General features: G+C 43.9%; 1 protein-coding gene across 2 annotated transcripts in view; it reads right to left on the reverse strand.

The window, feature by feature from the left end:
* Positions 1–408: 408 nt before the first annotated feature.
* DERA (deoxyribose-phosphate aldolase) overlaps positions 409–13,132 on the reverse strand; it is a 68,237-nt gene continuing 55,513 nt past the window's right edge. For both annotated transcript variants that reach the window (XM_080914308.1, XM_080914307.1), the window contains 3 exons: positions 4,435–4,547; positions 846–995; positions 409–634 (listed from right to left, as the gene is read on the reverse strand). In XM_080914308.1, the coding sequence (XP_080770434.1) occupies positions 578–634; positions 846–995; positions 4,435–4,547 (320 nt within the window). In that variant the 3' untranslated portion in view covers positions 409–577. The remainder of the gene's footprint in view (positions 635–845; positions 996–4,434; positions 4,548–13,132) is intronic.

Here is a 13,132-nt window from a genome sequence, read left to right on the forward strand (position 1 = left end):
CACACTGGGAGGCAGCACAGGGAGGCAGAGCATCCCTTGGCTATAGCACCCTTTTAACTTGTGTCACATTTTTAACTTATTTATTATGTGTTAGAGGCAGGGAGTGCAGATGTGTGACGTCAGGACAACCTTTGGAGTCGGCTCTCCCCGTCCAACCTGTAGTTACTGAGAGCTGAAAAGGGTGTCAGGCTTAGAAACAAGCCCCCTTCCCTCCAAGCTCCCTGCTTGCCCTAAAACCTCAGGTCTCAGACAGTTTAACTCTGTTTTCCCTTCAGAATTGTCTGCAGTCCAGGCTATTAGAAGCATTTTATTCTGAGCTTTTCAGAGAAAATCTTCACAAAATTAATAGATGCAGGACCTCCTGGTAATGAAGACCATTTCCACCTTTCTTGATCTGAGTTCCACATATAGATTCAACCAGTTTATTTCTTTTATTGTTTTCAGTTGATTTCAGGGGAGATTTTAATGGGAGAAAGTCAGTTAACTGTTCTGAAATTACATAACCTTGGCAATTATGCAAAAACATTTTTTTAAAAAAAAAATTGTTGCAAGATGCTTTCCTGGGCTGGCTGCTGACCTAAGCCATTGGAAGATCGTGATAAGCCGCATATCGTCCGGTCACGTGATGGTAAATCTGTGAGGAAAGCCAGTTTCATTAATTAATAATTAAGCAGCCATACACACTAAGCAGTAATTACACTACTGTACAACAATAACTCGGGTTGGCGCTGCGTTAGCACGCCTTTCAGCAGAATTTACACCTCCTCTCTGTAACAGGTACAGTTCGCTTGCAGGCAGTGGGGACTGGGTTCTGATTTCCACAGGGACAATGTGTCTTCACTCACCTGCCTCTCGATGTCCGAAAGCAGAGAGCTGGCCCCTATCCGGAAGAGGTCAGGAGTCAGCCACTCGTCCCCGAGTTCCTCCTTTACCAGCGAGAGCCACGCAAGGGATTCCTTAGCGGTGCGGATGCCTCCTGCAGGCTTAAAGCCTACCTAAGGAGAGAAGAGCAGCCACTGTCACCAGGCTGACTTCAAAAGTGTCCCCACAGATAATCAGACTTGAGTCACACTTTCCTTCTCAAGTCTTTCCACCTCGGTAAAGTCACCTATTTCAGCAAACTTCAAAATAACTTTTCCAAGGTAAACGGGAACCGGGCCATGGCTTCTGAAGGGTCAAGAATGGGGGTTCATGTTTCATCATTAACCTCCATTGTCTAGACTAACTCAGCACAGCTGAAGAAGCCAAGGGAAGTGTCAATACACAAAATACACCTCAGGAGTCCGTCCGGTCTACACTGCTGCCAGTGAGCCTGCTTCTGGGGGTGCAAGGTATGTGTGCACGTAGGCAGAATCAGTGTGGCCACAACGTCACCCAAATCAAACTGTGAGCCATCAGCAAAGAGGACCGACAGTTGCTTTAATCAGCTGAGTTGCAGGCTTCTTCGCTGAGGCTGGACGCACATGGGGTCCTACGGAGCAGTCCCATCATTAGTGCAAGAAAGGGAGCGTCTACAGAGATGCTCATAAACCAGCCCAGTTCATCCTGAGAGCCATCTTTTACAGAGGACGTGCGTTCAGGTCTCAGCACCCATGTTGAGGGGCTGCAGGTCCTGGGGTTCTGGTGCCCATTTCTGACTTCCTCAGGCACCCACACATACATGGTGCATACAGATACACAGGCATGCATGCACATATGTACACATACATGATACATACAAACACACAGGCATGCATGCACACATAAATCCTTTAAAAAAAAAAAAAAACAAGAAGACATAGCCCAAATCAGCCAATATCTGCTGTTTCTACATTATGTCTGATATCTATTAGAAAAGAAGAACAGGTGCCTTGTATAGTAATCTCACAGTCCCCTGGATTCACCTGTCTCAGGAATGTAACCATCCAATAGGGTGGGCAAATCTATACCCACAAGATGCCAAGCCACACTGGGCCTTTTTTTCAGGTAGATCACACAAGCAGGGGGCACAGGGAACAGCGCAGAGAAAGTGGCCAATGAAACGAGAAGCCACACTGTGACCCTGACCACTGCCATGGAACAGGGTCAGGAATGGACTCCGAAGCCATTCCCCTGCCTCAGTCACACACGGGACAGCTAGGTCCGTAGGAGTGTGGCACTCCTAGCCATTGGTGAGAAATGGCAAATGAATCAAATGAAGCCGTGAGCCGACAGCGGGATGTGTGGAGACAGGAGGAGCCTTTCTGCAGTGTTCACAGAAGATTTTCTATAAATATATTTCAGTGTCAACAATTTAGTTCTTACATAAGTTAATATCGTTTAAGGCAGAGGGTATAGAGAACATAAACCTGTGATGAAATCAATCATGAGATATTAAACGGTAGCTTCACGGAGCAGCAGGAAGCACAGTCTGGGAAGGTGGGCTTTTGTACCATACAGCAGGGCTTGTGTCCATGAAGGAGGAACGGTGGCACACGCCCTCTTAGATCTCTTAGCTCGCCGTCAATAACTATAAGGCCGTGCCTGGCTTGCAGGTGCATAGACAGGTTCTCCTTGCTGGATATCAAATGTTACCAAGTAACTAGGATGTGTCTTGTACTTGGCCTTTACTTAACACGAAGTGGGGGCAGGAACAACCATAAAGAAAGGACATAAAGATACCTCCAAACTTGGGCTGGACCACTGAGCACTTGCCGTGTTCTCTGAGACCTGGTTTTTGCTGTCGGAGAGCCGTCCTGTTTACAGCTGAGAATTACCTCGGTCAGCACCGCCCTGTGATCACCCACTCCTTCCTTTAGTTCCCAGCAACACGCTTCACCTCTAATGATGGAGCTCATGGGAATCTTCCAGACCCACGGCCGCTGAGGCCGGGAGTCTGGGAATCCACATGCATGTCAGGATGAACATCTGATTTTGATGTTCTCGGCCCAGTGCTTTATTAGAAAGCTTCTGTGACCCTGCAGAATGAGTTTGTCAAGTGACCTTAGCAATGAGTCCCGTGGGCCTGTTCAGTGGTGACAGTTACAACCGAGGGGAAGAGATGAATTTCTCCTTCTATAGCTTTTCTTTGAAAACAAAACAAACCAAGACGATCAAAAAAAAACATTCACTACATTGGCAGATTTGTGTCAATGCAGAGAGATCAACAACTAGAGTGCATATGGATAGCATGCATTCCAAACAGCACGTCCACCTTCCATAAAACACACACACACACACACACACACACACACACACACACTAGCTATTTCTCTCTACTGTGCTTAACATTGTTGAGTTCTTTGGGAGAAAATTCTAGGAGAGATTTCCTCTCACAAGGAGCACATTCTATGCAAGTCTCTAATTCCAAAAATAAATCTAAGCTATAGTCACCTGTAAAGTTCTAAAGAATCCCACCCACCACATAAAGCATTCAAGACCCACTTAAAGGAGGCTCTGCGTAGCAGAAATCAAGATACTGGTTTTTCAAAGATGTCCCTCATGAAGGGAAATCTCATTTATATTAAACACACATATGCATACACACCTATTCAACTATGAAAAAAAAAAATTCTTAGATAATTGTAACTGGGCAAGCAACTTGAAGTGAAAAATCCAAATTCCGTTTTTAAGAAACACCTCGTGTGCATTTTTCCCTTTAACTTAATATGTTTCAAAAAATGCTATTATTCTTCGAAAAGCTGACAAAAGGTAGCATATACCCTCCTCAGCTCGACACTCTTCGAAACAGCATGTCCACCTTCCATAAAACACACACACACACACACACACACACACACAAATGGATATTTAATTCAAGAGTCATAGGATGGAAGCGAGCTCTTCCCTGCTGTTACTCGGCATTTCATTATTCTGTTTAATAAGTTCATCTCCTCGAGAATTTTCTCTTCACCTCATATTATTAAAAGTAATAAGTTTTTCTGGACCGGGGGTTTCCCAACAGAAAAACCAATTTACGTGTGTCCTTCAATAATGACAGGAGAAGATGATTTCCCATTATCCTGCCTACTTTTCGTATTGCCACCACAGCTTATCACTCAATAAATGTTACTCCGCGATTCTTTCCCATTCCGGGAGGAAGTTAAACCTCTCTATTAACCTGTTTTCGCCAGCCAACGCCTTGCCCGAAAACCTCTGTGTTGCTGCACAATTAGTTCCTTAAAGAAGCCATTTAGGAATCTCTTGTCAGGGCTGAGACTGTCTTCAGTTAATAAAGGGACACAGAGCGAGTTTCCATCTGGATCACACGGTGCACCCACACTCACACTTACGGTTAATCGAGCGCCTTCCCCCCTCGGTGTTCTTTTGTAGTGAAAGGTAAATTAAACATTTATCTTAATAAAGGCCACTCATTCGCACCTTCTGCGTGGGGAGAGGCTATCCTGTGGGCTGTGAGGAGGGTTATGAAGAGCATTCTCTTCACTTTGAAGGAAGATTGTGCTGGCAATAACTTACCTTGTTTCCAGTTTTCCAGAAGAAATCTCTAATGGCCCGCAGCATTACAATGGCTACTGGGAAGGTGGCGTTTACTGTTTCTTTTCCAGTCGAAGTCTTAATAAAATCTGATCCTAAGACAAAAGCAAGAAAAGCTCCCAGGTTAATTAAGAACTTACTTTTTCCACTTTAGTCACAGAAAGAAATAGATTGTTAGCAATCCCCTCACCCATGGAACACTTTAATTTTTTTGGTAATTACATGAAAACACTAAAATGAAAAGCTCCCTTTAAAATAATTCTGTTTATAAGTAAGAGCCAGAAGAAAGGGAGAAGGCTGGTCGGTTGCTGTCTTCTGGGCACACAGAGTCACTGCAATCATATCCCTCAGCGGCAGAAGTTGTCACTACCAGGCCTGTACAAGACCGAGCCTGTCATTCCTCAGTCATGGACGGGACCTTCCCTGTTAAACTTTTTGCTACTGGTCAGTTCTGGGGAGGGCAGTCAGTGTCTTAGTTGAATACCCATGGCTGAGCCCGCCAGACTCTAAGGGACAGCTCTAAACCTAAAGTTGCATGGCCTTGGCCAAAATTCATGTGTCACAAAACAAAACACAAAGACACCAATGTAGGGAAGAACAGAGGGGTCGACAGGAGGTGGAGGGCTAGAAGCAGGTAAAAGAAGGGTGAGCAGGGTGTAGGAGGTGGGCGGGGTCTGGGAGGTGGGTGGAATCCAGAAAGGTTGGGCAGGGTCTAGGATGGTGGGTGGGGTCTAGGAGGTGGGTGGAGTCTAGAAAGGGTAGGCAGGGTCTAGGATGGTGGGCGGCTCTAGGAAGAGTGGGGAAAAGTTTCACACAATTGTATAAAATGAAAACAAAAACTCTTAAAAATTTTGTCTTTCACCACCAGATAAATTAAATCAGCCACTCAATGGATTCTCATAGACTCTGGTACTCTTGCCTCTGTGTTTCACAGACAATTAAAATCAAGTTGGTTTGTTTAATGCATAACCGAGATGAATAAAAACAATTTTATGCCCTGTGCTCACCATGTATCTTGACACTTCCCACAGAATGGTGGGTGCTTGCTCACTCCTGGCTCACTCTCTCACACTCTGAGGAAAGCACACACACAGCACAGGTGTGACAGCCCCAGAACTGTCACTTCATTAATTCTGTTGTATTAATGAAGCAGCAGACCTCCCTCGCAGATGAGGATTTCGTGAAAGACAGGGTACCCTTTGTGGTTTGCAGATGTTTTCAACAACTTCCTTTTCTTGAGTCTTAAAGCTGTTTGTGTAGTTTACAGGAACTGCATGAGACATGTAATAACAGCAGCAGGGGTCAGTACCTCGGTGCTTCATGGGTGTCGAGAGCACAGGAGAGCCTTACCACCATTATTATTACAAGAACTATCTTCAAAGAGGCCACTGAGTCATGGAAAAGCTAAGTAGCTTCCTTGAAATCACATGGCACAGAGTCTGTCTGTCTGTCTGTCTTCTGTCTGGCTCACTCTGTTTCTCTCTCTCTCCCTTTCTCTATGGGAGTGTGTAAGTGATATCAGCTAAAGCAGCTTACCTTAGCTTATCTATTAGAATTGTACTACGTATCTGGGGTCAGAGAGTCAGCCAAACAGAAACGCTTTCCTTCAGGTGGTACCTAGCCCCAGCAGTGTGCAAAACCCAACCAATCCACGCTCTGGATAGCTCCACCATATATGGCTAGACAAGAAAGTTCTCGCTCCGACTTAGGAGGGTGAAAACCGACCGTGATGCTGTGTGCTGTGTGGCACAAGCATGTCTGAATGGTGATGCTGTGTGAAACATGTGCACAGATTTTTTAAAACTATAGAGCTTGAGCTTGGAATGCTGTCATACACCACAAAAAAAAAAAAAAATGACAAATGACTGAATAGAGATATGTCCACACGGGTTTGATTATCCAAGGAGTGTGCATACTGAAATGTCACATGGGCACTCCACGTTCAGTTTGTCCCACCTTAAATGATTGACATTTTTAGATGAAAGGACCCCACGCTCTGTATCCCAAACACTGACCAACCGAATCAGACTTTAACCAAAAAGCACACGGTTCTCAGGTACAGTCAGGTGCAAGGTCCCGGCTCTGTCCTAGGAATCTGTGCAAGTGCTTAAAATGAACCTGAGTCTCTCCAAGTCTGTCGAAGAAATGTGGAACGGAACGTGAAGAAACAACCTAAATCTTCCCTTACAGCTGGTTTGAAAAGATGCTTCCAGAGCTATTCTGTACACTGGAAGACTCGATTAGACACACCTTTATTATACACGCTGGGAAACGCAAAAGCATGCTTCCCTCCAAAATCATGGCAACCCTGGAGGATTAACATGAAGGGCTGGGAGTCAGCCTGGTGTCCAGCTCTGGCTCAAAGGGTAGCTAAGCAAATCCAACCTTCCTCCTTTCTAGAATGGGTCTGAAAACCCCCACTGCTTTACGAAAGGCATCAGAAGGGATAATATATGCAAAGGCACCCAAACCCCTCAAGGACTGTGTACACAAACAAAGCAGAGGCCTTAGGTAGGGCCTTTGTGTTAGCATCTGGGGCAGTGGCCCACGAAGCCCAAGAATTCTCTAAGCAGCAGAGATTATGGGCCATTCTGAAGGGATCTCAGAAAACCAGAATGCTAAGAGAAACTTAGACAGGAAAGACTGTGGTTCATGCCGTTTTGGAGGTCACGGTGACTCTTGGAGAATTGCGTCTGGAAAGTCTAAGAAGTATGAATTCCAAAGTAACTGATGGATGTTTCCGGTGAAAGAAATTTTGAGCCAGTAAAACATGCAGAGTGTGGCAGGGTTTTGTTGATTCAGATTGGCAGTGAGAAGGGAAGAAGAAAGTATAGTGGGGGGAGGGGGGATAAAGAAAGAGACACAGTCTTGGCAATGAAGGAACTTGAATCTGTTAAAGCTGAGAACAGGCCAAGTGCAGACAATGCTTTTGTAATTATACTTATCACTAAGATTTGCCCTGGGAGAGTAAGAAATGTACTTTGAAGGCAAGTTGCCATCATCAAGAGTCCCAGCATGCAGTGGTGCAAATTCACATAAAGGGAGAGTGGGTTGAAAAGGTAAGTGTCTTCCGGATACCCAGCCGGGGAAGTGTTCTCATAGGTTAAGGTCTCAAAGGCACGCAAGTAGACAACTCATCTACTTGACAACATCCATGTCCTGCTGGTTTTGCAGACAGGTAAGAATGCAAGAGACAGGTCCTAGAGAACCTGCACCTAGGTTGTAGGATGAGTCACATGGGCCACTCAACACGTGTCATGGCCAAAACTGAAGCAGATTCCCATCATGCCTTGCCCAACATGATGGACTGTTGATCCCCAAACCATGAGTTGAAAAGTCCTTCCTCTGTTGGATATTTGGTCACAGCAATGAGAAAAGTAGAAAACACTCTTCGTGCTACCCATAAATGTCATGGAGAAGAGGCACTGGAGAAGGTCACTGTGCTGAAATTACAAGCCAACTGAAAGAATTGGCACATCACTCCCATACAGAGGGACAGTGCTATTCACGTCAGCCTCATCTTGCTTTTCTTCTGTCTGCTTAAGTCATTTACTGAAAGAGGGTTTTGAGTCTCCCACTGCAAACACATTTGAGTTGTGTAAAAGTTTGACTTTCATATTTTGATGCTCTGTTGCTAAAGACTTTCTAATATATATATATATATAGTGTGTGTGTGTGTGTGTGTGTGTTGCCAGGGATCATATGTGGCAATCAGAAGAAACTTGTGGGAATTAATTCTCCCCTTCCACCATACAGATTCCTAGGACTGGACTCAGGTGGTCAGACTTGAAGCACGTCCCCTTATTCACTGAGCCACTTTGCCCTAAGTACAGACATATTAAGAACTCTAATGCCTTGTTAAAAACAAGCAAAAAAACAAACAAACAGTCCATTTGCCATATATAAAAGCCTTTCTTTAGGACTTTATGGTGCTCCTAATGTCTGCATTGTGTCGAATTAATACAGCTATTCCTGCTAGTTAGCATGGTGTGTCTTTCTCCAGCCCTCTACTGTTGACCCTCAAGTCTGTATCATGGGTTTCTTATAAACACCCAGTAACCATTAACGTTTAAAATGATTATCGATTCTGTTGGAGTAATATCTACCATGTCTATATCTCTTCCATCTGTTACACTTTTTGGTTTAATTTTCACGCCCCTTTTGGGTCTTCCCTGACTTATTTGAGCAGTCCACATGATTCCATTTCCTTTCCTTTCATCGCTGCAAAGTCCTTCTCTCATATACTATTCAGAGACTGCCCCAAAGTATTTAATACACAGCCTTCAGTTCATCCCTGTCCATCTTCCAATAAAACTACACTCCCGTGTGGGTACTGCCAGTGCCTTTGCTTTTTAATAAAGAGTTCCTAAATTGTTTCTTCTGCCTGTCAGAGTCCTGCTGTTACTCATTACAGAGTTTCTGGTCTTTGCCCCCTAAAGGCCTTCCTTTAACACTTCCTGTGGGGAAGATCATCTAGCACTGCCTCCCTCAGCTTTTTGTTTGACATCAGTGAAGAGAGACAGCACCACTGCTACAGAGCTCCCCTATTAAGAACTTCTTTCCATTCACTCAATGATGGCCTGATTACTGAGGTCATGTCCTTTGTCTGCTGAGGTCATTTCCTTTGTCTGCTAAGGTCATTTTCTATGTCTGCTGAGGTCATATCCTTCGTCTGCTGAGTCATTTCCTTTGTCTGTTGGAGAAATTTCCAATGTCTACTGAGGTAATTTCCTTGTCTGCTGGGGTCATTTCCTTTGTCTTGGTAGGTAATGAGTTTTCTTTCCTTGTCTTTAGCTTTTTAAGGCTTCCTGTTTGCCTTTGGCTTTCTTCTATTTGTATATACCATGACTAGAAACAATTTCCCTTTCGGATCTCTGACTCTTTCTGACATCTGTAATTTATGGCCTGTCCTTAATTTGGGACACTATACTCTCTCTATACAGTTCCTCTCTTTCTCTATCCTTTTTCGCTTTCTGATATTAGAATTACACAAAGAGTTATAACTTCTGAGATTCTTCCCCAAGTTTTTGGAGCTTTTGTCTTTCCTAAGCACTCCATTTCTTTACATTTTAGTCTCAGAAGAGACCATCAGCCTGTTGTCACAAGCAACTCCTGGCTGTAGTAAGGACCATGATAGGTCCTTTCTTCCTAGGCATCAGATGTGAAGTGCAATCCGAGCACATCTGGTGTATATGAGGAATACTGTGGACCATGTCAGACAAATACGATGGTCAGAAAGAGCTGCAAAGATTGATGCAGGGCCGGTGCTGCAGGGATGACGCATGGGCGTGCCTTGTTACAGACAAGACTGAAAGGTAAGGTATGTGGGAGAACCACGCCGTCAGACAAACACACTGAGAGCACAGCAGAGCAGGCACTTCCTCCACTACGTAAGCTGTTAGGGGACACAGTGATTATATAAACATGTGTTTTAGGGGCTGCCACTATTGGCCCAGGGACAACTCCGCATATGTGAAGCCCTGGGTTTCATCAAAACTACTGCTAATGTTTCTTATATTAAGACACTATAGAGGGTTTTGAACCTGCAAACATCTGGCTTCTGTCCTTAGGGTGGCATGAGGTCTGATCACATGACTCCAGGGTTTTCAGATGCTGCATTTATGGTCTGTTTTGGAAATCAGAAAGAAGGATGATGGAGAATCACACAACATACCGTTCAGGCATTTAGAAACCGACTTTCATTAGATTTCAGGAAGAAGAAAAAAAGCAAGATTTGATTACACAGAATATTTTAGAAAATACATTCTGTCGGTGCTTTACCACTGCTGAAGAACACCGGACTCTCCAGTGAGATTAGGGAGCCACACTTTTGTTTCATTTCTCATTTTAATATCATTTCTCCTGCCCTTTGCTAAACCAGAATTACCACAGAGAAATACATGCTGCCTTCACAATCATCAAAAGCCCCAAACACAATCACCTCTCCTCAGAGCGCATGTGAACCCGGCCACAGACAACTGTACCTCAGACCGCTGTGAATCCAGCCACAGCCAGCCCTGCCTCAGAGAGAGTGTGAACCCGGCCACAGACAACTGTACCTCAGACCACTGTGAATCCAGCCACAGCCAGCCCTGCCTCAGAGCCTGTGTGAATCTGACAATAGCCAACCATACCTCCCGAGCGCTCAGCTTAGGAGCCAAAACCTTAAGAGAAAATACCTCCCCGACAGCATACGCTATCTCACAACTTGTCCACAAGTTTCATGAAATGAGATAATGGCAAAAGTAGGTGGGAGAGGCCCGAGACTGTCAGGAGTAGCCCAATAAATGGACCAGCACTCAACTGTGAGTAGTTGAAATTAAAAATTCATAATAAATGCGCTGCTTTACATAAAACTGCATTTCTTATTTTCCTAATTTGGCACCTTTAGCTCAGTTCTCTTTTTGTGGTCTAAGGCTACCCAAAGCTTTCCTGCGGCCTGTAATTACAAGTCTCCATGGTACTGTTTCATTAAAAACTTCCATTAAACAACAGCTGCCCCTGTATATGGTCTTCTAATCAATTTGGTCAAAGACAATGACTTCTAATCAGCTGTTGATAAAAATAGAAGATGAAATTTTAATTCTAATAGATTAACCACAAACTCAAGACAGTCTTCAAAATCCATCTAACTCTATCCTCCAGTGGATTTAATGACTATTCAGCAACTCATTACTAAATAGAACAAGACGAACATTTTCCAGTTCATTAAAGAAATGTACTATGTATTTTTGCATTGTCCTCATGATTCGTTACAGGGAGTCTTAATTACAAGATAATGGATAATGGTTATTAAATGCCGACTGCAGTAATGAAGCCCTATTCATTTGCGAGCCTCAGAGACCGCAAAGAGAGGAAAATAAAATTACTAGCTTCAAAAGATTAACGGATCAAATTATTATTCAATTTTCAAAATCTCATTCAGGCTTCATAGAAACAAGAAGAGATTAAAAACTAGTATTAAGACCAAAGTAGTACATTTACAAAAATAATATCTTAGGGCTATTGCGGCATAATAAGCTTCGGATGTGATTATTTTTTAAAGTATAACCAACAATGGGAAAACATACATTTTTATTTCCTGAACAAATCTTATTTATGATACAGGCAGTTTCTAGTAAGACCTGAAAGCCTCGGTGCCCGTGGAGAATGTGCTTCAATCAATGCACAAAGGCGAACACAATGGGAGCTGTTATTAACAGTGTGTGCTTTACTAATGAAAAATAGGGTTTAAACTCAACCACTGCCAGAGAAAGCCTGTCCCTAAGTGGAAGTCGCATGGACCCTACAATAAGAGCCCCTGAGTACATTGTTCATTAGCCTGGAGCTTTCTATTACTCCCTGAGAAAAGACCCATTAAAGGTAGTGGGAAAGGTTTTTTTTAATGGTGATTTTTAACACTAATTTACACTTACAATCCACAACGAGATACTTTTTAAAATAAACAGAATGTATAAAAATACGAGGCACCAGATTAAAACCTATTAGACTCGCTTGTTCCACGTGAGCTTAAAAATAATTTAGGGTGAGAGATAAAGATCCAATTTCATGGTTGAAAAAATGTCTAAAGAAGGAAGTTGGAAGCGGCGATGGAATGCAAATCTTTAATCTAAGAACAGTCGTCCCACAAAGATGTGGGCATATGATCCATGTGACGTCTTTTTGTGCGAGAAAAAGGGGGAATGCTTGGAGAGAAAGACAGACAGGCAGGCAGGCAGGCAGACAGACAGGCTGGCAGAGAAGGAGAAGGAAGAGGAAGGGAAGAGAAAGGGAGTGGGAGAAGGGGGGTCTTTTCTCTCCAGCTTATTCTTTCTCTCCACATAACAGCAGTGGTAATGTGCCCAGTCCATAGTAAGAAGTAAGACATATTCAAAAAGAATGGCAATCAGAAAGCAACCACGGCGTCAGGGTTTAAAATGTCTCTAAAACACAAGGATACGCTTGGCTCATGGGAACCACGTTCCTTGCGCTTGATTTTCTCTACATCAACATGAAGATGTGGTCAGGTAGAGTAATACAGGACGGCGTGATTCAGAATGGACTGTGGAGCAGAGACCCGACTGTATCGTCCTGGTAGCTGACAGTAGTGTTGTGGGAACATTAAACCACGTCAGCAACAGTCTGGGTGGGCTTGTGGCTGCAGGTCCAGTGACTGCTCAGCATGGTGGGTCCCCAGCGCCCCATCGGGCCAGGCGCATACTGGGAAGGCTCTCTGACTTCACAGCCAGTCTGGCTAACACGAAATCTCAGTGTCCAGCCCCACAAGGGGGTGGCGGCTTTCAGTGATAGTTTTATACTCCAGAAGTTTCTCTTAATTGAAAAAAAAGGGGGGGTGTTTAAAATAAATTTTAGAGTTGTGACTCTACTGGAAACTAGTGAGGAACCACACCAGTAAGTCCTAGCGTGGACACCGGCTGAGTGAGCTTGTAAACCGCTGAGTTTTACTCTTGTGGCTGGTTTGCAAATTTCAAGAAAAAGAAAAGCTTTACTTAACTCAAGTGGCCAATTTGATTTGCTCAGTGTTTTGAACTAAGAACCACAACAGTGACTGCCCAGTGCCCCAAACTTGGCTGTACGTAGTCTCTGACGTTATTCATTGTTCGTTGTCCAGAAAATATGTGTGAAAATCTACAGTCTCTAAACTCAAGTTTCAGAGACCTCCCGCCTTTAGGGTCTTGCC

Source organism: Micromys minutus (assembly GCF_963924665.1).
Source record: "Micromys minutus genome assembly, chromosome: 3".
NCBI classification, from domain to species: Eukaryota; Metazoa; Chordata; class Mammalia; order Rodentia; family Muridae; genus Micromys; species Micromys minutus.